Source organism: Chelonia mydas, chromosome 8, assembly GCF_015237465.2.
Source record: "Chelonia mydas isolate rCheMyd1 chromosome 8, rCheMyd1.pri.v2, whole genome shotgun sequence".
NCBI lineage: Eukaryota > Metazoa > Chordata > Testudines > Cheloniidae > Chelonia > Chelonia mydas.
The window spans coordinates 63,725,513-63,751,855 of record NC_057854.1 but is presented as its reverse complement, the minus strand read 5'-3'; the positions used below and the strand labels follow the sequence as shown (position 1 = coordinate 63,751,855).

General features: G+C 39.4%; 1 protein-coding gene and 1 pseudogene across 9 annotated transcripts in view; both read right to left on the bottom strand.

Annotated features, from left to right (window-relative positions):
• Positions 1 to 26,343, bottom strand: part of PTPRC (protein tyrosine phosphatase receptor type C) — a 175,335-nt gene that overhangs the window by 108,313 nt on the left and 40,679 nt on the right. For 3 of the 9 annotated variants that reach the window (XM_043521584.1, XM_043521587.1, XM_043521590.1), the window contains 3 exons: positions 16,933 to 17,047; positions 16,266 to 16,401; positions 15,959 to 16,076 (listed from right to left, as the gene is read on the bottom strand). In XM_043521584.1, the coding sequence (XP_043377519.1) occupies positions 15,959 to 16,031 (73 nt within the window). In that variant the 5' untranslated portion in view covers positions 16,032 to 16,076; positions 16,266 to 16,401; positions 16,933 to 17,047. Of the gene's footprint in view, positions 1 to 15,958; positions 16,077 to 16,160; positions 16,402 to 16,932; positions 17,048 to 20,931; positions 21,061 to 26,343 lie in introns of those variants that run through there. The other 6 variants (XM_037906501.2, XM_043521586.1, XM_043521589.1 and 3 more) reach the window with 3 other exon arrangements.
• On the bottom strand, positions 4,590 to 4,708 carry LOC114020353 (annotated as a pseudogene).

The window sequence follows — 26,343 nt, the reverse complement described above, 5'->3', positions numbered from 1 at the left end:
TGCCTGGATTAGATTAACTCTTCCCTACCATCCCCCACCCCTAATGCTATGGGAAATCCACTGGGAAAGGATTCCAGGGGCATTTGTTGATAAGGAAAACCCTGGCATTGGTACCACATTCAAAGTCATTGTGGAGGAACAAAACCTCAACAAAGACCCATCCTCTTGATCTAGTGGAAGATCTTCACGGATCTGAAGGGGGTCTATGAGATTTAGGGACAGAACCCCCTATTTGATCTTTAGTGGAATGATTCTGGAGAAACTCCACAAGGGGAACATCTCTCAGAGGTTTATTCTCAAGAAAGGGTGATCAAGTCCTCAATGTTTACTCAGACCTGAATTAGGCAAAAGTTCCAGTGACTTATAGTAACAAGCCCTAATTATTTATTTCTACATAAAGACTGTAGTTATCATAATGAAATCCATGATAATCAGAGTTCATTTCAAAAGCAGCTAATATCACTTTGGAACCTAAGTCCCATTTTCAAAAGTGACAGACATTTAGGATCCTTAGTGCCTAAAGGTACGTATACACTGCACATACAACCTGTAGAGTACATACACTACATAACCGCTAACATGGGTATAAAAAGCAGTGTAGTCAGTGAGCCACAGCTTAGGAGAGTAGAGAGACTCCTGATCCCTATGGTTATGTACTGGGTATATACCTTACAGGGCTTTCTACATATGCAAGCAGTGCCTCCCAGTCTACACTGCTATTTTTATCAGCATGGTGGCCCACTGCCTCTCCACTGCTGGAGCCATCCCCTGTGGCAGGGATTGGTCCTAGCGGCAGGGAAAGACTCCAGCAGCAGGGAAAGCTACTTCAGGAAGTTGCTGGAACCTTTTCCCAGTACAGAGAAAGGCAGCTCCCTGTTGCAGGGAAAGACTCCAGCAGTGGGGAAAGGCTCCAGCGGGGGGAAGCAGAAGGGAAAGGCTCCGGCAGCTTCCTGCTGCTGAGACTTTTGCCTGCTGCCTCCCTGCTGCCAGAGCCTTTCACTGGCAAGTGTAGTTACACACCACAATGTGGACCCAGGTCACTTTTCACTGCAGCATGTAGCTATATGTGACATGTACAGTGTAGACATAGCCTATCTCAGTTTTGAAAATGGGATTTAAGTTCACAAGTCACTGTAGAGTCTCTTGAAAATTTTACCCTATGTGCCTAGTAAACATCCTAAAGGAGTGCACCCAAAGTGCAAGCCTATCCGAAGAACAGAAGGCCCAATTCTGGTGTAAATTTTACTGACATAAATCCAGAGTAATTCCACTGAAGGCAATTGTACATCAGTGCAGCTGAGATCAGAACTTGACCCAAAGTAAATGAATATATTTTAACTATTTTATACTCATTTATGCCATTAAAAGCGGTAACATGAAGTATGCTAGAAATTTTCTGAACAGCTTTTATACATTCTGAATAGCTGACATAACACTTTATTTTCCTCTTTTTCTAGTAGCTGTTACACCAGAACAGATTAAATATTTTCCAGTCTAATGTTTTACATTTGATTGTCCTTCCAGTGTATACTTTTCAAGTGAGGGTGGTGCGCTGGGGCCAAAAGGTTTTATAAAACAAAGAGCTTTGTATCAAAAATGTATCAGGTGAGGAGAATTATTTGATCATAAAATTCTAATTTTTAAACTTAGTGGACTTCCATTTGATTTTAATGCTCTATCAAACTGGTGTTATATTGTTCTTAATCCAATTCAAAACTCAAACACCAAAATTCTAATCTATGTTCTTTGGCAATGTCTAAACCTAGCAAAGTAATTTATTTATAATAAAAATAACAGTACTGCATTAGATCTATTTCTAAAATATGAGAAATGTTTCTGTTTTCTGAGAGCAAAATATCTCACAGAACATCATTAAAAGCGTGCACGAAAGAGAGAGAAATTCATAGGAACACTAATTTTTTATTCTGGCTGGTTTATAGTTAGTATATTTACTACAAAATCTTTACATTACAACCACTAATAGCAAGACCCCACCAAGGGTACTAAACATCTGTCCCCTGTCAGAGTTAGTTACTGCCACCAGGCTAGCACACAGACATTTCAGATTAAGGTAGTTTAGCAGAGTCCCTTCAGGCTAGGATAAGGTACTGAAGGAAGTATAGCCTCAATAGAAGAGGAGCAGGGGCCAAAAGATGACTTTGAATCAGGGAATATCACCTCAAAAGAAACAGGAAAATAGTAGGTCTGGAATCAGATCAATGTACTAAACTATGTTATTTCACATTTTAATAGAGAACAGGCAAATTTTGAATTATGGGGTTATAGTTCAGTCTCAAAGTTCTAGTAAGTCACAACATAAACTGCTGAGATTTGTTCTTTTGGCTTATATCATTATCAGAACCCTGTGACACAATTATACCCAGTAAATCACAGTTACCTGCTCTTTTTTCAATATATGATTATTATTTTATAATGTAATAAACAGGTAGCATTACTAACATCTCATATGGAAAGGAAAACATCAGAAGGGCTGTTCTTTGTTTTTCCTTTTGATTACTTTAATCTACATGCCCTGATTCAGCAAACCACTTTAGCACAGGCATAGTTTTAAGCATTTAAGTAGTCCTTCTATAGTTAAACCATTTTCTGAACAAATATTTATCAAAATATAACGATACATTTTTTGGAACATTTTGAAAATACCATTAAGAAAAGAGTGAGAATGTGTCAGATGTAAATTAGATGATGTATCACCCTTTCAATCACCGTGGTGACTCCTAAAGTCTACAATAAAGATTTCAAATGACTTTAAAATAGACTTTGTGGCTCTGCCCATTTCCTAATATGCCAATTATCTTGAAGACAAGCTGTGGGACAATTGCAAGACAAGCTAATGTGACAGATTATTTTCAGAGAGAGCAAATGGTTATTGTCATTAAAGAATTTCTATATAAATCTGAGCAAATATTTTTTATTCTGGGGCCGAACCAAAAAATTCCCCCAAATTTGCTTTGAATCAAACTGAAATTTATATTTTTAAAATTTTTCACCAAAGCAAGGACGCAATTTTTTTTTTGTTTGGAACTGACGAAAACATTTTGAGTCAACCCAAAATGAATTTTTTGACTTTTTTTTTTTCCAATGTGGTCATTTGGGGGGCATTTTTCACCTTTTTCTTGTGGATTTTTTTTAAAAATGGCCAAAATTCAAACTGGGACAACATTTTGGAACAAAAATAACTAAAAGAAACATTTTAAAATGTTGAAAATGAAACATTTTGAAACCAAAAAGTTGAACGAAAACGTTTAGAAATGGTCAAATCTATTTTTGTCCTCTTTCAAAATAAATCAGCCAAAACTATTCAACAAATTTGACCCAAATTTGAAAATAGTTTCAGACCCCCCCCCTACCCCAAAATGCATTTTTTCAGTGACAATACTATTTGCTGAAAAGATTTCACCCAGCTCTTTTTGTGTACCATGTATCTGCTTCAGTATTTCAAGACTTTGTCAGAATCCCTTTTCAGTGAACATTTTATATCTTACAGATAAACTCAACCACTCAAATCCCTCTGCAATTTGAAAGTAAAACATTTCCAAAACACACATACAGCTGCATACAACCTGATTTTCAAAAGTGCTAAGCACCACAATTCCAATTATTTGGTTCAGTAAATATCTCCTTCCAATACTGAATGTTGCAGTGTGGATCTGGACCTTACTTTCATTCACTGAAGACAATTTCCAAAGCGATCTTTGGTTCCACTTTATCTGCAACATGCACTTCATGAAATGTGATGTCAAACCCTTGCACTCTAGCTGTTAAATCCTGTATTTCCCTTCATACATATATTTTGTGTATTTTTCTTTTTGGTGAAGGGTGGGGAGTTATAGTACAATACTTTTCTGTGTAGATAAATCTGTTAGGGCAATGACATGTCTGGAGTGAGAATTAATTCCTTATTATAATGATTATATTTGGTTTTATGGGTGCTCAGATACTGGTGATGAGTGAGAGACAAGATTCTAAATAGAATAGAATATTGTCCCTTCCCTTAGGTATGTGGGTGCCATTACATACTTGCATTCCAAACAGATGGAATATCTGTAATATGAATTGCATGTCAGGAGCATAAAAATATTAGATTTTCATATTCTCTGGCATCATATACACATGGGCATATCTTATTATATACAAAGTACATATATAACACACAGCAACCTACACAGCTATATTAAAATTAATTTATTTACATGATTGCTACCTAGTGTGAAACCACAGTGGGGTTAGGGATGGGTTAAACACTGGGGCCAAATAAATAATGTAAACAAGTGCAATGCTTTTGCATATGTCCTTATATATTTCATTCACATAAGAGAGAATAAAAATAATTACATGGGTGTCTAAAGCTTGTTTTTAGAATATCATAGAATCATAAAATCATAGAATATCAGGGTTGGAAGGGACCTCAGGAGGTCATCTAGTCCAACCCCCTACTCAGGACCAAAGCAGGACCAATCCCCCATAGTTGCCCCAGATCCCTAAATGGCCCCTTAAGGATTGAACTCACAACCCTGGGTTTAGCAGGCCAATGCTCAAACCACTGAGCTATCCCTCCCCCGCAAAAAAGCCTACAGCACCCAGTATTCCCAGGAGGTCTCCTATCCAACTACTAACCAGGCCCAACCCTGCTTAGCTTCCAAGATCAGATGAGATCAGGCGTGTTCAAGGTGGTATGGTTTTAGCAGAGTTTTATATTAAAATGTACACTACCAAGTTCTGTACTGTATCATCTGCTGCAATATAAAAACTGCAAGGGCACAGTGACCAGTGTGAGAATAATAGTTCATGGGCCTATGTGTGAGAGGTTATTTTGGGTGCAGAGAATGATTCATTATTCAAAGATGGTGGTACTCTGAATAAAATAACAGCAGGTCAGTTCCTCAGCAGAAGAAATTAATTGCATAGGGGATTATAAAAACAATATGGCTGTGCACATATGCTCCTATTGCTCATCCTCATCCTCGTTCCCTTGTTCCTTCCTTTTTTAAAAACCCACTGTTGTATTTTGCCTTAAATTAGATTGTGAGCTCTTTGGGGCAAGTATTGCCTTCATTCTGTGTTAGTACAGTGCCAAGCACAATGGAGTCCCCCTGATCTTGATTGCAGTCATTCGGTTCAGTTGTAGTAATAAAGAACAACAATATAATATTCACGGCAGCATATACACAGCAATAACAGCTACAATGTCAAAAGAGCTAATGGCCTGATTTTCCATGTGCTCAGTACTCGCTATTGAGCCAAGTTTTCCTCTCTCACTTCAGCATCTAAACAAAGGCCAGACTTTCAAAAGAGCTCAAAACCCACCCATCAAAATCTGGAGACTTATTCTGATGTCTAAATGATCGCCAAGCTCTTTTGAACATACTGCTCCATTTGCGGGTGCCGGCCCTAAATACCTTGTATGGGCAATTAAATGCTGAAGCAAAGTTGTAGCATTTGAGGACCCAAAAACTATTTATTGTGAATATAACCCAACAGCATAGACATTATTTTCCTATTATAAGACAATGCTAAAGAAAATTCAACAAACTACTGCAAAAAGAAAAAGAAAAAAGAAAAAAACACAGAGACAAAATAATACTTGTAAGTTTGAATGCGTCGTGCTTCTGCCTTTGTGGACTTTCCATTGACGTCACTGCAGAGGTGAGGCTTAGGTGAATAACATTTTGAGTGGGGAGAGAAAACAAGAGATTTAATGTGAGAGGGAATGGCTGCCAATGGTGTGAGGTAATGTGATGGGTAAACTGTCATTGCTGTTCAGTAGAAAGCCATTTTTAGAGGCTTTGGTTTGCTGACAGTCCTTCCCTTGACATAATCCTGCGGCCACTGAAATCAGTGACAAAACTCCTATTGACCTCCAGGCACAGGATCATGTCCATATATGCCCATCCCCCAACACTGCCACATGTACTAAAATCCCAAATAGTAGTGTATGCAGGATAATCTTCTACTACAACTAAACCTGGTAGATCTTGATCACAAATGTTAATCATGGCAGGGAGGCAAATGCAGCTAGAGCATCCTGATCTTTGTTCATCTAACAAAGCACTCCTGAACTCTTGCAGGTTTTGCTATAAAGATTTGAAGTTATTTCCTGAACTGTACTGTGACCTTGCAATGGTTTTCATGTCCTATGTTCCACTCAAAAGGAGTCTGCAGGCATGGTTTTCATATCATATTGTGACTCCCTAAAAATCCACCATCTTTCTTTATATAAAACACTTTACCTTTTCATTGATTCTATTCTAGTGGTCAGACAGTCCAATATTCCTAACAATATATCATACCAAATTCAGGAGATCAACAGCTGTATTTCACTGAAATTCATCAAAGTTTTACCTCTGTCTCCCTCAAAACGTTGAGTTCACTGGTATCCAGGAAAAATTTGTCTTTCCACATGCCAGTCTTCCCTCTTTGTCACAGCCATATTTAGACCTTATATCCCTGCCAGGGCTTCTTAACTCAGAACTCTCTTTTGCCTTCCTTTCCAGCACCTGAGTTCACCTTGGCTTAAGTTATAAGTTATAATAGACCCAAATATTCTGTAGGGGAAAGAGCATCTATTGGGGAGGCTCTTAGCAGGTTTTATTTCTAATTCCTTTAAATCACTCCTCAGGCAATCAAAATGCCCTAACACACACTAGTAGATGAGGAGTAGCACTAACCCAGAACATCCTAGCAGCTATATAACTTTATTGCCATTTCACATCTTTCACTGAAACCTAAACCACATGCCATGCTTCTTATGTGAAATGTGAAGCAGGTGCAGAGGATATAGAAATGCCTTTTGATTCTGACTAGCCAACACAACTGAACACAGAAGCATTAAACAAAAACCCAGCAAACAAGACTGAGCCTTACGATAGCTTATCTATTTTAAGGCCTATCCCATATATCAAAATGCCACAACTATTGCAATTTTTCTACTGTATATATTCTCTAGTTCTCTCCATTGATTACCAAAATAATAAGATGATATTCTATCATAGCAACAAGGTACCAAACACAAAATTATTAAAATTATATATAATTTTAAAAAGAAAACGTTAATTGGACATACATTTTACAAGGACTGATTTTGAGAATAAAATCTCTTTGGTGTATCCTCTCCAGAACACTGTAAAACAAAATGATTTCTCCAGTATTTGTGCATGTTACCTTACATTCATTTAAATCATCTAGAAGTATATAGAAAAGAGACTGATACAGAATGGAACTGCAGTAGCCAAATCAACTGTTGACCAATGGAGAAAAATCCAGAAGTAAGAATGGGAAAACTTTCTTTGACTATTTTTTTTTTTGGAGGTCTGACTTCTAAGAGATCCTTGACTTGGTTTCCATTTTTGTGCAACCAGTTGATTCCTGCAATAATTTGTACCCACAAATGCTACCATTTAAACATCTAAATTGCCTTTCTCAGTTTGACATTCTTATGGTAGCATTTACTTCAACAAAATGGAAAACACTTCAAAATCAGGCCTTTTATATCTATGGTTTCTCGAGGGACATGGTTTTCTGATTCATGAAGTAGATTGGAAGCCAGGACACCAATGTTCCAGTCCGACCTCTGACTGTGACTCCCTGTGTGACTTTGGTCATTCCACCTAACCTCTCTGTATCCCAATTTCCACATTTGTTAAAATGGAGATGATATGAAATTCACAGGAGACAAGAGAGGGTTAATCATTTGAGGCCTGATTCTGCTACTTTTACTCAAGTTGAGGAGCTCTTTACTCTCAGAATAGTCCCACTGATTTGAGTGTGGCTGCACAGAATTATTTTTTTTACCTGGGTAGTTGTTACACTGCAAAAACATCCCCTTCATATTGTCGGCCCCTATCCTTCAGGTGTGAGGGCAGAAATCAATCCTATGCCATATACTCAGTCAGTCACTTGTTTTACATTTTCTGCACTTCTTGTGGATAGCTCTGTGTCATAAGACAATGTTTCCTGAGATCACACAGCTTCTTCAAAGTAACTCTTTTGTGATAATTTAAGGGTTGTCAATAACTTTCACCTTTTTAAATTTTAATGAATTGTGGCTTAAAATATCACCATGAGGTAGGTATTATTATCCCCGGTTCAGAAAGGGAGAAACTGAGATTTAGAGAGTTTACATGACTTAACCTAGTTCGTACAACATGTCTCTGGGACAAGGTGGGTGAGGTAATATATTTTATTGGACCAGCTTCTAGTGGTGAGAGAAGTTTTTGAGCCACACCAGCCTTCTTCAGGTCAGGGAGAGGTACTCAGAGTCAAAAGCTTGTCTCTCTCACCAATAGAAGTTAGTCCAATAAGAGATATTACCTCACCCACCTTGTCTCTCTAATAGCCCTGAACCAACACGGCTACAACTACACAGCATACAACATGTCTGTGACAGAGCCTGGAACCGAATCCACAGAACCTGACACCCAGTTCTGTGCTCTAGCCACTTGGCCATACTCCATCATTTATCTTCCCCCTTTTCTCTTATCCACTTCATTCCTTCTTAACTCCCACCATCCAGAAGCAGTCCAGGAATGCACTACTGCTTAAAGTAACCTGTTCACAGTTTCAAGGGGGTGAGTGCCTTTGCAGTAACTAGTTAATTATCTGAAAGTGTCACAATACCATATGCCTATACACCAACCCTTCTGAGACAGAGATTATTGCTATCCTTGTGTATTGCCTTATATTTTCCTGATGATATAGCCTTGCAGGTGCTAGGAGATAGCTAATATATTTAATGATCTGCTAGTTGCTATATGTAGTACAGAAATATTCTTTGATTTGACCTCTCCCTCTCCGCCCCCCATGTTGTAGCGCTATTAGTCTGATTTGTGTGTGTGTCCTGTTTCATCTCATGTCAGGAAAAGACTATTTCAAAGGCAATTTCAAAAATTGCTCCACAGAGTCCACATTTTTGTGACAAAAAAAGTCCTCCATGCACAATGAAATATACTGTTAGAGCTGACAACTCTTTATAGAGTGGTGAGATTGTGAATGAGAAGCAGGGTTGTAAGAGAAGTCTTTGAATTTGCAAAACAGAAACCCAAGAAAGCATACCAGCTGAGTATACGTTGACACAGAAGGAATAACTAGGAGTACAGTACTGCAAAAGAAGTAGAAAAGAAAAGAAAGGAAATAGATTCTGTAGCTATACAACATTATGGATAATGTAAGCTGACACTGAAATGCTCACAAAGTTAGTTTTTAAAACCCGGATCCTGGAGCCTCCAATCTGCTTTTATTAGAAAGAGAAAAAAACGTGGAAATAGATAAAATGGTTTAACAATCATTGAAACACCAGTGAACATGACCTGTCTGCAAGTGCACAGATAACCTGGAAATATATGTAGACACACAATGCAGCAGTCAATCTCCATTTCAAATGAGAAAAACAAAGCACTGTAGGTTGTTTTTGTTGTTTAATCTTGATATCTATAGGAAGATATCAGTGTTTTACCATTTCAGGGCTTTACACCATTATGGTGCATCAATTTGATTCCAGGCTCATTCAGTGCCTGACTTCAGCTTCAAAGACAGTAAACGTTCTGTGCAAAAACTGCCTACTAGCTCAGAGTGGTTTTCCCAACTGAAATTACATGAACTAGCTGAAATCAAAAACCCTCTTGACTGGTTTCAGATTAACAGCCGTGTTAGTCTGTATTCGCAAAAAGAAAAGGAGTACTTGTGGCACCTTAGAGACTAACCAATTTATTTGAGCATGAGCTTTCGTGAGCTACAGCTCACTTCATCTTGACTGTTAATCAGACATGAGTGTAACAGCAATGTGTGAGAGTGGGCATTCTGAAGTAAAGGAAAAGGCAATAAGCTACCTGAGGTGACATATTTCTAGGCTGTACTGCCATTTCCTGGATGGGCCTGGCAATCCAATCCCCATTAAACAGCTTCACTGAGAAAATAACTAAGGCTCTGGGCACGGGTGAGTGGAGACTTAAGAGGCAACAGCCATTTAGGCAAAGAGAGGTAGTCTTGGCAGAACTCAGGAAAATTGACAATTAGATATAATAATATCTAACTAGACCACGAATACCAAGAGAGGACACCGTGGAGTTAAATACTTTATAGTCTTCCCCTGCATCTCACTCTCAGCATGATACAGAATGTACCTCCATGCAGCTCCTCAAGAGAAGAAACACCTATTAAATACTCCTTCCGTGACTTAATGTGTTAGTGATTGAGTATGAAGACCTATAGGTTATTCAATACACATAAGTAATGTCAGGGGTGCAGCAGGATCTAATAGATAGGGCACAGGACAAGGAGTCAGGAGACCAGGGTTCTGTTCCTAATTCTAACCTCGACCTCTTATGATACTTTTGGAAAGTCACTTCACCTCCATTTCCCATTTCCCCTTCCCCTTTGTCTGTCTTGCCAAGGCAGGGACTGTGTGTCTCACTATGTATTTGTATAGTTCTTAATACTTTGTATTCCAAAGGCCCCAACATAGACTAGGGACCCAAATATATAAACATAATAGCATTGGAGAAAAATTCAGAGGTAAAGGAAATGATTGCAGTGTGACATGTTCCAAAAAGGACTTTCCTTCTAATCAATCTCTGCATGGCAGCTCTGTGATTGTAGGAGTATATTGGTAGTACATTCTAAATGTGAGGAGTCCGGTGGCACCTTAAAGATTAACAGATTTATTTGGGCATAAGCTTTCGTGGGTAAAAAACCCCCACTTCTTCAGATGAATGGAGTGAAAATTACAGATAGAGGCATAAATATACTGGCACATAAAGAGAAGGGAGTTACCTTACAAGTGGAGAACCAGTGCTGATGAGGCCAATTCAGTCAGGGTGGATGTGGTCCACTCCCAATAATTAATGAGGAGGTGTCAATGCCAAGAGAGGGAAAATTGTTTTTGTAGTGAGCCAGCCACTCCCAGTCCCTATTCAAGCCCAAATTAATTAATGGTGTTAAGTTTGCAAATGAATTGTAGCTCTGCAGTTTCTCTTTGAAGTCTGTTTTTGAAGTTGTTTTTTGTTGAAGGATGGCTACTTTTAAATATGTTATGGAATGTCCAGGGAGATTGAAGTGTTCTCCTACTGGCTTTTGCATGTTACCATTCCTGATGTCTGATTTGTGTCCATTTATTCTTCTACGTAGAGCTGTCCACTTTGGCCAATATACATGGCAGAGGGGATTGCTAGCACATGATGGCATATATCACATTAGTAGATATATAAGTGAATGAGCCCCTAATGGTGTGGCTGATGTGGTTGGGTCCTCTGATGGTGTCGCTAGAGTAGGTAACAGAGTTTGTTACAGGGATAGGTTCCCGGGTTAGTGTTTCTGTGGTCTGGTGTGTGGTTGCTGGTGAGTATTTGCTTCAGGTTGGGGGGTTGTCCGTAAGCGAGGACTAGCCGGCCTCCCAAGGTCTGTGAGAGTGAGGGATCTTTTTCCAGGGTATGCTGTAGATAGTTGATGATGTTCTGGAGAGGTTTTAGCTGGGGGCTGTACGTGATGCCGGTGGTGTTCTGTTATTTTCCTTGTTGGGCCTGTCCTGTAGTAGGTGACTTCTGGGTACCCATCTCGCTCTGTCAATCTGTTTCCTCACTTCCCCAGGTGGGTTTGTAGTTTTAAGAATGCTTGATAAGGAATGCTTGTTTTGGGGGATACAGACTAACATGGCTGCCCCTCTGATTCTAAATGTGGTTTGCTGCATTTCAATTTGTAAATATAAATGCATTAAGGAAGAAATCTAAATGAATTATATGGTTGGAATCACAGGTCTGCCTTGCACAGTTTAAAGCAAACTGGTTGGCCTTGAACCAACATCCCTTTCCCTATATTCCTTAGATAACAGCACATACACCTCAACAATAATCCTATCACATCGCATGCACTTCACTCTTCCCTCCCTCTCTCTGTCTCTCTTACCCTCCACTCCTCCCTCTCTTGTTTTTTGTGCCTCTTGTCCCCATCTATTGTCATATTTTGAAATACCAGAAGTGAGCAGAGCATTGAAAAGTGAGTGATTTGTCACAAATGAGGTCCCTGCCTCAGAGAACTTACTGTCTACATGCACTATGGAAAACAACATAGTGAAATACCCAACATCTTCAAAAGACAGGTGGCTGTTGTAAGTGAAAAGTGTCACAGAAGAGAGGGTATTTCAGAATACTCTCTCTTCCCCTCTTCCTCCTCTAATATCTTCCTCTTGTTTTTGCAATTCTGCTTTTTCTAACCACCCCACCTTCCAAGCATTACAATAGCTTTCCACAGTTATAAATTATAACTACAACATGGCTCCACTAGATCCTTCCAAAAGGGTAGCCTGAGTTGCACTCCAGCACAATCCTTCAGACTCTAACTGCCATGAGGAGGCCAAAGACGTAGGGGAGCTCTGCCAAAGGTTGTGGCAAAGCAAAGAAGAAAAGGCATTTAGACCAAGCTCATTAGCTGTTAAGGTTGGAAGTTGTTTAGACAGTGATTTTCCTGAGGCTGCAGAAGCCTTTTAATTAATAAAATAAAATAAAATAATCATAAAGTCAAACCCAAACTATTAAGTGGAACTTGGAGTTTCTTGTGAAAAGGAAGTGGCTCAGCATTGGGTAAAAGGCTTGTGAAAACTGTCGCTGTGCCAGTTCTTCAGTGGGAGAAAGGAGGACTTGAAGCATGGACGAGAGGAAGTTCAGCCAGCACGTGTTTAAAAAAATCTGAGAACAATTGTAGCATTTCATAAAGATATGCTTCAATGTGCACTGCAGATAGACCCCAGAAATACAAGACTTACATTTTGATCGTTTATCAGAAAACCAAGTTAGAAGAAAGAGCATATTATGACACTGATTGTTATAAAGCCCCATAGCATATGCCAGACTGCATTAGGCCCTGATATTACAAGCTGTTCTGTGCAAGTGGACTTGAGAGGGACAGACACCGCATTGAAAAAGTGACCCGAATGGAATTTTTCATGGATGCAAATGTCTCCCTGTACAGACCGAGTTGCAGGAATGGAGCCTAAGACAGTGCACTCAGTAACTTGGAGATGTTTTACTTCAGTATCAATATGGAAGTTTTCAATGTTCATTAGAAAATGGGTACGGAACAGCTACAAATAATATTACTCCTATATTTATTACTGACACACTGCAGATGGCCACATATATTTCATTTCTTGAAATTTCTAACAATATATATAAAAAGTCACCTTTCCCAGGCTCTAGCTATCTTTGACATTCTTTAAAAACTTAGGTCAAGATTCTTAAATGTGACTAGTGATTCTAAATGCCTCAATGTTGGGATGCGCAACCTAAGACACCTTACAGGGGTCTGACTGGCAGAGGGTGGGTGCTTGGCACTTTGAGAGAATCAGGCTGTTTTAAAACATTTCAGGTTGGGCCCCACAAATTGAGCCCCCCCCCCCCCCCCCCCCAAAAAAAAAATTTACTAGGCATATTTGAATCTTGGCCACAAATCATAATGTAAAGACAAACCCAGCAACAAACTCACCATTGACTAACAATAACCAGCAAACTATTTCTGCAGCAAGAATAAAGACCCTCTCCTCCCCTCCGAGTATAACCCCGGGCAACAAACCGCTCGAGATAAGACCTAGCACCTACTCCATCCCTGCCAGCCAATGGTAACCAATACAAAAAATATCAAGTCCACCAATACACCTGTCCTAACAGAAAGATCCACCCCCATCAAACTCTTCCCTACCCTATAACAAGAAAAATAGACAGGCATTGAAAGTGTCTTGAAAGTCAAATGTAAGCTATTTCACACATGGGGGGTGGGGGGAGAAGGAAGATTACAATGACTGATCATAATTGTGTCAGTAAGGCATGGGAACAGGAGTCTCTCAAATAAGCATGTGCCAAATTATATAGGGAAAAGCAACGCCTTAAATTCCACCTGGTAACCAACAGGCTGACAGTGCAGATCCGAGAGCCCTGGTGTTCTCTGCTCCCTCTGAGATACATCTTTGATTTTAGTCCCAATGGGACCTACAGTGTCTACACTGTTGGGTATTTGATATAGGGGATTCAGTAAATCAATGTGGTATGGCTAATCACAAGCAACAACGACTAGCTCTTGTACAGCGCTTTTCATCTGTAGATTTCAACATGGGTTACAAAGGTGGTAAAAAGCTTTATCCCCATTTAACAAAAGGAGAGACAAAGACACAAAGGGGTGAAGTGACTTGCCCAAAATCAAAGAGGAAGATGTGAGAAGAAAGAATTCCCTCCAAGAAATGGAGACCGAGCAAAGTTTTAAGCCAAATATTTTCTCCCTCATAATTCTCCAATACCTTAATGCCATTTCAGTATTTGAACTTTTACTGACTTTATTCTGTTTTTCTGCCTGCTGTGGCTCCTGTAACAATTGTATTAGCAACTTGATAGGGAGGAACTGGCCGAAGCCAGACCAGTCTACGTAGAAAAGAAGATACAATCTGTCTTTTGAGGAAAAGTAGTGCTACTCTCTCCCCCTCATCCAGCCCCCTCTGTTAGCCATTGCATCGACTCACAAGAGGGATGGCAACGGAGGCTGGCATTGGCCTGCTGTTGCTGAAGAAAAGGAGCAGCAGCTGTAGACGTGAGTTATAAAAATGAAAAATGGGAGAGCAGATAAAAAAAGAGAAATCTGCTCTTTTGCTTTATAGTGCAAGATTCGCTTGTTTCCATATAATATCCAACAGCTACTAACCAGATCTACTTAGTGCCCACTCTCTGTAGGCTCTCAAGGATTACAGAACTAATACCCAGACTCTAAACCAGCTAAAACATGTTAGCAACTAAGGGTCTGATTCTTCTATCAGTTATACCAGTGTAAATCAGGAGTAACTCCATTGAAATCAATTAGTAATAAATTATTAATAATACACCTGTGTAAAACGGCTGTAGATGAGGGGAGAATCAGACCATGCCATTTGCTACTATCTGGAATTAAGTAAATTAAGGCCCAATTTTAGGATGAACATTGCTTATCAAACAGCTGTCCTAGCTAACATCCTCAATTATATAAACTAGCTAACCGGAAGGGTGGTAGAGGGTGGGGGGCAATCATGCTGCACCATTGCGCCTTCTTTAATTGAAAACTGTATCATCATAGGATCCAGATTCTTCAGACGCTGATGGCCATTTATAATACTTACTTCTGTGAGTATTGCCATTGACTTAATTGACTACTCTCAGTAGCAAGCACTACACCTAGCTGTCAATGTTGCAGGATCAGGCCCTTAGACTGTACGATTCTTTTTCAAGACCGACCGGTGAAGATTGATCTAACTTCACTTATAATGGAAAGTAGCTGCAGACCATTCTAAATTCTATCTCTCTAATTAATTTTCACTAACTACAAAGCTGATGTACCAACAAAATTACTTTATTTCTTGAAAACTGTCAATGGTAATTACATACATTTTACAATTGCCCATCACTCCAGTCAGTTTTTGGATTTCTTTCTAGACTCTTTACAATACAAATCTAAATTTGAGGAACTGTATGCCATCTGCATCAGGGAGTGACTTAAATACAAAGAGATCTTTATTGTTTAAAGATTCCTTCAGTGAGATTTTTAATGTTTTTAAACAGTGAAGGAATAAAGTGTTGACTCATAAACAATGAACTGGGATTCTACTGAACTGATATTTATGAGAGCTCCAAATCAATTATTTTTTCCAAACGATTTGAATAAAAGACAATTAAAATATAAAATGCAAAGCTTTCTTTAAAAAAGTTTATACAACGTTCACAAATGGCTACACAGGAAACATTTTTTCTCTTGCACATTCTAAGACACGTCGTCCTGTTCTAGTGGAGCCTTTGCCGCATTATGGCTGCGGCTCCAATATATTATAGTTTCTGGACAACATTGTCAGTTCTCCTCTTTGCAAAGCTTCAACATTCTGTTTTGCTGAAAGAACTTTATGGTACCATATTTAGAAAATGAAATATCAGTTGGTACGTACCTTTGACAAAAACATTGTTGTCCAGAAGGGCAAAGCCAAATGCCAAGAGTTCAAGCCACAAAAACATGGTCATATCTGGAAATCAGGCGTATCCTTATGAAACAGCATGTGTCTCTCTCTGGAAAGCAAAATAATTGTTATCTTTCTATAAAAGTATTTCTCGGCAAAACTTGAATCAAAAGCAGAATAACTGTGCACATACATTGCAGTGCCTGCTTATCAGTCAGGGAGCAGTTTCCTCTGTCACCCAAAGACTAACCACTCGCGATCTCACTATATAACTAAGTGATGTCAGAGACAATCTTACCTACTTCTTTAAAACACCACTTTTTTTTCTTTTCAGTTTCCAGGAAGTCAAGAGGGTTTTTCTTAAGTTGCTGCAGTAATGTGTAACTTCCTTAATTCAACCAAATAGATCATTTTTAACCATTTCTGCAGAAGAACTGAAGAAGAGTTGGAAAGAATTTCATGTTTCAAAAGATGGGACAGTAAGTAAAGACCTTAGCACTTCTAATATTAGCTTTTCTGTAACTTAGCTCTGTTCCAGTGCCTGGTCATTCATGGACCCTGTATTCTTTCAAGCTATACCAGGCAAGAAAAAATATCCTTCTGAGGACATAATGAATCCACATATTAAATTGACAATACAGCCATAATAAAAATACCCAGTTCTTATTGAAGTGATTATCGGTTAAATGAATAACATTTGAACATTGATCTAAAAAGTACTTTTGTTAACAGTCTCTCTGCAAAAATGCAATTCCTAACATGACAGTACTCAATACCAAGTAGCTATGGATGGCCTATATTCTGTTTCTTGTGCTGTTCTGTACCTAGGAAGTCAGCATGCTGTAGTTCTCTAAGGCTTTCATACCACCACCTACAATATGCTGAATCTGAATTTTGGATAGTCAGTTCCACAAAAAGTTGACACATCCCTATGATGGAATATTTAGTCCCTTTCTAGTATTTACCAGGGGGCAGCACAATCCTGGAGGACTTTGGTCTCTCCTGCTGAGTAGGTAAAGGACTGCAGATGTTTTCCCTCATTGCAGTCACTGCAACGGAACCCAACAGCTCACTAGGGTCCTGTTGGATGGTAAAGAGCAGAAGAGAGGTTAAAAGGGGGGAAAACTCTGGGGTTGCCTCTTTCATTTGGGGGTTTGAACCAACTACCACCAGTTTAGTGGTCAACATTAAGATAGCCAACATTTACCAGCAGCACCATGAGTTCGGAAGATTGCTAAAAAAAGGGAAGAAAGCCTCATTCATTTATGTAAAAGAATGGAAGATGTGGAGTTTGTGCACTCTTTGATGTCATTTAGCCAGATTTTTGTTCCAGCAGTTACCAAGGTAACCCATAACACAGTTTTCAGAGTAGCAGCCGTGTTAGTCTGTATTTGCAAAAAGAAAAGGAGTACTTGTGGCACCTTAGAGACTAACCAATTTATCTGAGCATAAGCTTTCGTGAGCTACAGCTCACTTCATCGGATTGCATCCGATGAAGTGAGCTGTAGCTCACGAAAGCTTATGCTCAAATAAATTGGTTAGTCTTTAAGGTGCCACAAGTACTCCTTTTCTTTTTCCATAACACAGTGTAATACATGTAAATTTGCATACATCATCCCCAGTACGGAAAATCACAAAATGCTCCAAAGTGAATCAGTTAAGGAGAACAGGAAGGTCTAAAGACGAGCTTTAAAGAGACAAAGGACTCAATGATGCAGAGGAAAGGGAGAGAGAATTCACCATCGATGACAAAGGTCTGAAATTGTGGATATTAGCAGGTTAGAGACAGAGAGCAGGCCAGGGATAAAGGAACACTGTGAGGAACATGGTGAAGGGAAAGTGTACTAGATCCGTGGTGAATTTGAAAAAAAATCAGGAGGGCAGTTTTGAAGTGAATTCTGAGATTAACATGAAAACAATGAAGATGATGGAGGATGGGGTTGATTTTAATTCTATTTCCTGCTCTGCCATAAACTTCTTGGGAGATCTTGGGCTCTGTGCCTCAATTTCCCCATATGCAAAATGGAAATAAGACTACTATCACTTGTCTAATCCACAGGGATGTTGTGAAGTTTAATAAATTAATTACGGCTGTAAAGTGCTTTGAGATCTTCAGCTGGAAAGTGCTATAGAAGTGCAAAGTATTGTTAATAATTATATCTTTCTGCTTCCTCAATCAAGAGAGTTATCTGGCTAAAGCAGTGATTAAGAATACTTGATGTATTAAGAGCACATCAAATGAACGTGATGTATTAATAAAATTCCATTTCAGGCATGGCCACAAAGGAGTAAACTCGACTAAAGAGGAATTAAATCACATATAATTAGGGCTCCATGTTTGTTATGGAAGTTGTGGAAGTCACAGATTCCGTGACCTTCCACAACCTCCGTGACTTCTGCATTGGCTAGTGTGGATGAGCCAAGGGCCACCCAAGCAGTTGGCACCAGTCGATGGTGGAACAGCTCTGCAGCCAGCCGCTGCTCAGGCGGTCCCTGGGGCCAGCCACACTGTCCGCTGCTCAGACAGTCCCTGGGCTGGCCGGAGCAGCCGCTGTCGGCAACCCCGGGCAGCGGTCCCCAGGTGGCCGGAGCAGCTGCTGTTCTGGCAGCCCTGAGCAGCGGCTGCTCCAACGGGCCCTGGCAGCGGTCCCCCAGCAGCCAGAGCAGCCGCTACTCTGACAGTCCCCGGCAGCTGGTGCTGCTGGCCCCTGCACCCCCAGCAGTGGCTCCCCAGGATTTAGTCATGGGTATTTGTAGTAAAAGTCATGGACAGGTCATGGGTCATGAATTTTTGTTTATTGCCCGTGACCTGCCCATGACTTTTACTAAAAATACCCATGACTAAATCATAGCCTTACATATAATTAAAGGCTAGAGCTGATCAAAATGTTTTAAATAATTTTATTTACTTGATAAGTGATCATTTTTTCTATTGGGATTTTTCATCATTTTATGGTGGGGTTTTTTCAATTAACTTGGAAAATGAAAAATTTAGACAGAAACACTGGGGGGGCAATTAAAGACTTTCTGTTTTTAGTCTTAATTTTCCTTCTTTGCCTCCTTTTAGAGAGAGGAAAAGGAAAAGAGAGAAAAGCATGGAAAAGCAAAAACCAGAATATTTCAAAACCCAAAAATTATTTCGAAATTTTCATGCAAAATTTCCAATGAATGAAAAATCATCCCTTTTCTAAACCTGGAGAATAAAAGGGCTTAGAATTTTTCCGAATTTTGTATGAAATATTTTTCCATTATCTGTATTCAGGACACAAATTGAACACTTTCCAAAAAAAAAAAAAAAAAAAAAAGGAACCAGCCAAAGGGGAATAATTACCGCTGCTTAGTAATAAGTTTTACATAACAAAGACAAATAAAAGACTTTGCACACATTTGTACCAGATTGTAACAGAAGATTAGATACACATGAGGCAACTCTTGTCTCTCTAATCCAGAGTAAAATCATGAAGTCGTAAAAATTAAAGATAGGAAAGATTTATTAAGCTGGCCATCCCCATGCCACGTGAGGATTGTTTTCTACAATGATCTGTCTAACACTTGGTCCCATAAGATTTTAAATGACTCAAATGGCTGGGTTTCCAGTTTTTCATTTGGGGGTTTACTCTACAATCTAATACATCTCAACTCTAGTAGATTTTTCCTGATTTTCAGCCAAAATTCTCTTTTGCTCAGTTTCATTCTTTTTGGTTACAACAAATAGTATCGTTATAAACAATTCTTATCCCTCTGCAGCATATACATCCTTCAAATGCTTGCAGACACTCAAATCATACTGCTCTGCAAAACCATGTTCTGAAGTGTCCCTAGCCTCTGTTTACCAGAAGCTGGAAATGGGCGATCACAGATTGGATCACTTGATGATTATCTGTTCTGTTCATTCCCTCTGAAGCACTTGGCATTGGCCGCTGTCAGAAGACAGAATACTGGGCTAGATGGACCATTGGTCTGACCCAGTCTGGTTGTTCATCTATTCTCATATACACAGTAGATGCCATCTTACCATTGCCACATAGCGGTCATAGCACTACCATATTTACTGTGGGCCAGAAGGGTCGTGAACTGGAGTAATGCTAAGCAAAGAGCAGCAACCTATGGTCAAAAGCAATAAAGAAAATGGATATACAGATTATCTTTCCCAAAGTATTTTTGTCTTGGTTTCAATGTGACACAGTCCTGTATTTCATTGGGCTCACTGAATGTTCTCTTATCACTTGTTTCCAGAGCATTCTCCTCCATACTTTAAGATTTATCGGTTTACTGAGTTTGGTACCAGTGCTTTAGGCAAACAATAGGGATTGTGGGTGATACTGTAAAAATTTGATCCTTTAGGTGAATCATGCCAAAGGGCAACATACCTGTCCTAGTGCAGAATATGTGCATTAAGAGACTGTCATCTCACTTTGTGATTCCTTTGTACATGTAGCTTACAACTGCAATGCCTGCAATGTTTGCAGCTGTGTCACATTGTAGGTCTCTGTGTCCTGTTTACTGTACACTATGCCTTCTGCCTTTTATGCCATTACTGCTTTCCAAGTATTTCCCACTCAATATCTGCATTTCAGGCTATCTTCTTTCACTGTAATAGTTTGTATATTCTTAGGTTGAATCTCAGTTTTATTTTCTGTCCCTTTATTGCACCCTCCTCATTTTTTTTTTTTTTTTTGGTCATTTCACTGTCCTCTCTGATACTACTTTGGGAAATATTGCATACATCTATTAATTTAATTACTGTTTACCTCCAGCACCTTGGTCTGTCTCCTCCCCTGCTTGCTACCTACCCAGAGCTGGATGCATTGTCAGACAGAAGGCTATAAAATTGTAAATATTTATTATTATTATTATCCCTAAAACTAATCCATCTGTGCTGTCAAATATTAGTTTATTACCTCATTGGAAGATCAAATAAGTGAAGTTGGATAGACAGCTACTGTGCTGTGACTGTTACTTACTGAACCATAGCAGTGTAGTGTAACTTTGTGCTCCTCTGCAAAGGGACAGAGAATAGTGCTCTTGGCTTACACTCAGAGTTCCTAGATACAGGGACTGTCTTTTTGGTGGTTAGGTGTGCACGCACATGTGTCCACATGTATTCGTACAGTACCTAGCACACTGGGGCCCAAATTCCTGTCCGGGATCTGTAGGCACAAATAAATAAATAAATACAGGCTGTGAAGAAGGAAGTTTTTACTTAACCAAAACCAGACTGGATAGTTAGGAAAATAGTGGAAGCAAAATTATGAAAAAAGGCAGGAAATGTAAATGGAGTCTGTTGTATCTGAAGTTTTCTCCAGTATTAAAGGCTCCTTCTAATGATCAAAATCCCAATCAGCTAAATACTATGAAATATGTTTCAGACGTAATTAATATTGGTTTCTCTGGCACCACTGGTACATGTTCAATTTACAGGTTAGAGTGTCTTCCTTCCTCTCTTGTTTCACCAGTAATACCAATTACAACTTTGCATAAACATTTACTTCTTTGACTGTCTCAGACTGGCTTCATTTATTTACTAGATGACCACTTGATGGCCCTTCCAGCTCTAAATATATATGATCCTAAAATAGTCTGTACGTAGCAGTTGAAGAATGGGGGATGGGGGAGAAGAGGGAGGAAGAAACAGCCTATGACATACAAGGCAGTCGAGCAGCGGAGCAGTTATTTCCTGTACCTGTTAGATGTGCTTCATCAGTCTCCATATTTCAAGTTAGTTGATTCTCAGCAATAATAGTTAAATGTAGACTCAACAAGCTATTAACACCGTTTGCTTTTCTCTGGTACCTCCGTAGCAGCTTGATTGTTGTCCCTCTTCCTCCAAGGTTTCCAACACGCCATTTCTCCCTCCCATAACTGAAGTTTATTACACATTGCATGTTTTCCAGGTTTATGGAACATTTAAGAGGGCTGTATTTTGACGACGCAAATGCTGAGAGACATCAAATACTTCCACAAGGGAAAAGCGGAGGTACAAGTTGCAGACATCAAGGAGATGTGTCACTTGACAGCAACAGTATGAGATTCTAAAACACATTCAAAGGAAATTTAGAGAAAAGATAGTTATGGATTTGAGGGAATTCCCTCTCAAATAAAAGAAAAGGGAAGGCAGAGGCACATTCTTGGCAAAAGGTGACCTTTACAATTAGTGGCTGCCAAAATTGAGATGGTTTAGAGCCATTTGAATCAGATGCTAATTCAGACCTTGCCTAAGCTTCTCAAGTATAAAACTAAAGTTAGAAATCCTGTGAGAATAAGCACTGTCTTGAGATTAGTGGTGTGTCCAGAAAGGTCTTTCCAGTGATATTTGAACAGAGCCAACTTTAGTCCCGGTTCAAACTGCGAAGTGCAAAGCTAAGCAAAAATGAAAAATAGTTAAGAGAGTCAACTAATCACTTCAAACTATGATAAAGATGTGGTTCAAGTGCTGAGTAATGGCTCAAGTCACTTCTTACTGAGGGTATGTCTACACTATAGCAGCACACCTATGGTGCTGCAGCTGTGCTGCCCTAGTATAGATGCTTCCTACATTGATGGAAGGGGTTTTTCCATCAATGTGGTTAATCCACCTCTCCGGGAGGCAGTAGCTAGGTCAATGGAAGAATTGACCTAGCTGTGTCTACACCATGGGTTAGGTCAACCAAACACAGTGCCCAGGGCACAAAATTCTTCACAGCTCTGAGCAATGGACCTAGGTCAATCAATTGTTTAAGTTTAGACCAGGTCTTAATCTGAACTGGTTCGCCCATTGCTCCTAGTAAAGAAGGATAATTACAGTTCTCTGTTCTGTTAATCAAAGAGCGGAAGTTTTAGATTAAAAATAGAATAAGTACAAGGAGCAAAGTGTTAAAAAGTAGAAGCCAGTGTGAAATGTAGATTGTGGCAGAGAGCCAAGAAACTAAAAGGTGATTTAAAGAGATGTATAAGAAGAAAGACAGACCAGAACCTGGGAAATGAAACACTTGGAAATGGAAGGGTTTGCTTCATGGATGTTTTTGTTTTATGTCTTGCTTCTGTTTCATTTTTTATTCTGTAATAAATGCACAAAGAGCTCTGGCACAAATTAGTTGATTTCATTTTAGCTGTGTCAGAAAATACTCAAGAAACACATACCATCGGCTGTTACAAGCATACACAATTTCTGAATAGAAAAATAAAAGACAACAGGATAAAAAAAACTTAAAACCTATTATGTACAAACTGTTCAGATAGTACTATGCTCAGAACAATGTCTCATAAAGCCCATAAAGAGCTATTAAAATTGTACAACGCAGTGAACTTCCTTACTGCGTGTAAGACACACACACACAGGAAGTTTGCATAATGCTGGAAATCTAGTCTCTGCCGAGAGAGAATCTGGCTAGAGTTTAGTCAATTTCTTTTCTATTTGTTTAAAAAAACCAATTACAATTTAGTAATTTCACTTGCAATAGAATAAAAACAAACAGTCTTTCCTATCTCAAGCAGATCGTGCCCAGACTGAACTAACTGGCAAACCAATTGCAACTTGCAGAAGTCTGAGGTAATGTATGCCCCCTCTCCCCAGAGATCAGAGTGTGATATTTGCATATCCTCTTTCAGCCTCTTACAACACTTCCTGCTTTACCTAGTCAGTGAAAAATACTATACAAGGTGAAGCCCTACGCAATGATTATTTAGCAAGAGGCTCCGTCCCCGTAGTCATCACAAATAATTTTATATTATAATTTATGAAATTCTGTATTCAATCACAAAAGTGTCATTAAAAACTGACTTTTGAGACACACACAACCTGTTGACTGAGTCTATCCAGTCCACGAATCAAAGCTGTGTCTTACCAGTTCACTGTAATCAGGCCTGTAAACTGCCTGGTATTAAATTGTTTTTTCCTGTCCTAGGCAAAGATACAGTGAAGTCAGACAGGTAACAGCATTAGTTCCTAGCTTGATCTCCAGACTTTGTGGAGCCAAATTACTCTCCACCAATCAGTAATGAGCAATGAAGGGTAGTGGCTGTGGGTTTGTTTTAATAGATTTTACCACATGGGCTGGAACTCCGTAAGCCAGGAGTAGCGGGAGAGAATATTGTTTCACAAATACGATCCTGTAAAAAAAAGCTACAAATCTATTCTTCAATATTATTTCCCACAAAAGTGGGAATGTGTTTTAAGGATGTATGAACTTGTTGGAATAAAAAGAACATCCGTCTCCATTACCTACATCACCCCATAGGGTATGTTTACACTGCAATAAAACACTTGTGGCTGACTCAGGTCAGCTGACTTGGGCTCATGGGGCTCATGCTGCAGGTCTATAAAACTGCTGTGTCGTCATTTGGGCTGAGGCTGGAGCCCAGGCTCTGGGAACGCACTGCCTCACAGGATCCTAGAACCCGGGCTTGGGGTTGAGCTGGAACATCTACACTACAATGTTATAGTCCAACAGTCTGAGTCCCACTAGCCCAAGTCAGCTGAACCCAGACAGCTATGAGTGTTTTATTGCAATGTAGACATACCCACATGTACATACATGCTCTTTCTTCCATGCCATCCTTGGATTCTTCATTGAACTGGCCGATAGGACACTAACATCTCATATTTCAAATCCCACTCGAGCCTGCAAGAAATGTATGCCCACACTGACAAGGTAGAAAACTTGCAATAAGTGTTTGCAAATTAATTCCACCTTCAGCCCCCAACTAAAACCTCTCCAGCGCATCGTCAATGATCTACAATCTATCCTGAAGGACGACCCATCACTCTCACAGATCTTGGGAGACAGGCCAGTCCTCGCTTACAGACAGCCCCCCAACCTGGAGCAAATACTCACCAGCAACCACGCAACAGAACCACTAACCCAGGAACCTATCCTTGCAACAAACCCCGTTGCCAACTCTGTCCACATATCTATTCAGGGGACACCATCATAGCACCTAATCACATCAGCCACATCCTCAGGGGCTCATTCACCTGCACATCTACCAATGTGATGTATGCCATCATGTGCCAGCAATGCCCCTCTGCCATGTACATTGGCCAAACCGGACAGTCTCTACACAAAAGAATAAATGGACACAAATCAGACATCAAGAATTATAACAATCAAAAACCAGTCGGAGAACACTTCAACCTCCCTGGACACTCAATTACAGACCTAAAAGTCGCAATCCTTCAACAAAAAAACTTCAAAAACAGACTCCAGTGAGAAACTGCTCAATTGGAATTAATTTGCAAACTGGACACCATTAAATTAGGCTTGAATAAAGACTGGGAGTCGGTGGGTCATTACACAAAGTAAAACTATTTCCCCATGCTAATTTTTCCCCCTACTGTTACTCGCACCTTCTTGTCAACTGTTCGAAATGGGCCATTCTGATTATCACTACAAAAGTTTTTTTTTCTCCTGCTTATAATAGCCCACCTTAACTGATGAGTCTCATTAGAGTTGGTATGTCAACCCCCATCTTTTCATGTTCTCTGTGTGTGTATATATATATATATCTTCCTACTGTATTTTCCACTGCATGCATCTGATGAAGTGGGTTTTAGCCCACGAAAGCTTATGCCCTAATAAATTTGTTAGTCTCTAAGGTGCCACAAGTACTCCTCATTCTTTTTGCTGATACAGACTAACACAGCTACCACTCTGAAACCTTTGTAGATTGTCTTCTCAAGTCATAATCTCTTAGGTGCAGGAATTGTGTTTCCTTATAGATGAGCACAGTACCACTTGCATTTGGTGTGCTACTTCAACACAAATATTCAAATAATAATGGCAGCATATAACAAACCTTCGTAAAATAGAACCCAAATCAAACTTTCTTTGAGGTTCAAAAATGTTCAGTTCACTTTTGTTTGCATGTGCAAGAGAAAGGGATGGGACTGAAAAAAGAAGTGCCAAAATAAGACAAGAGAAGCTGTTCTTTGCTGCTTCCCGAGGTAGACTGTGGTGTCTCTGGCCTGAATAGAAACAGGAAGCAATAGAAGTGTTTCAAGAAGGCCTGTTTCAAAAAGATGCCTAAGCCAAGTGCTGCAAACCCCAGGAGGTTCAAATTGTTAATATGCTTTGGATAAACATCCAAACACATGGAATATCTGAGCTGTTTGAAGCACAGCCACCAGTAATATCTTTCTTCTAGAGTTTTAGACATGCATTAAAAATGAAGCTAATTATTAAAAGAACAAAAATAGATTTGATCTTGCCTATCATCACATTATTTCTGTGACAGATTGTTCAAATCCTGTTTTATAAATCTTTTATACCACATCTCAAAAATGTCTATTGTTTGGTTATCAACGGGTAATAAATCACAGATATAAAGAAAACACCTAGGTAGCCCTATTTAACATGCACCTAGTGAACATACATCCTGCTAGACTACTATACTGTAGA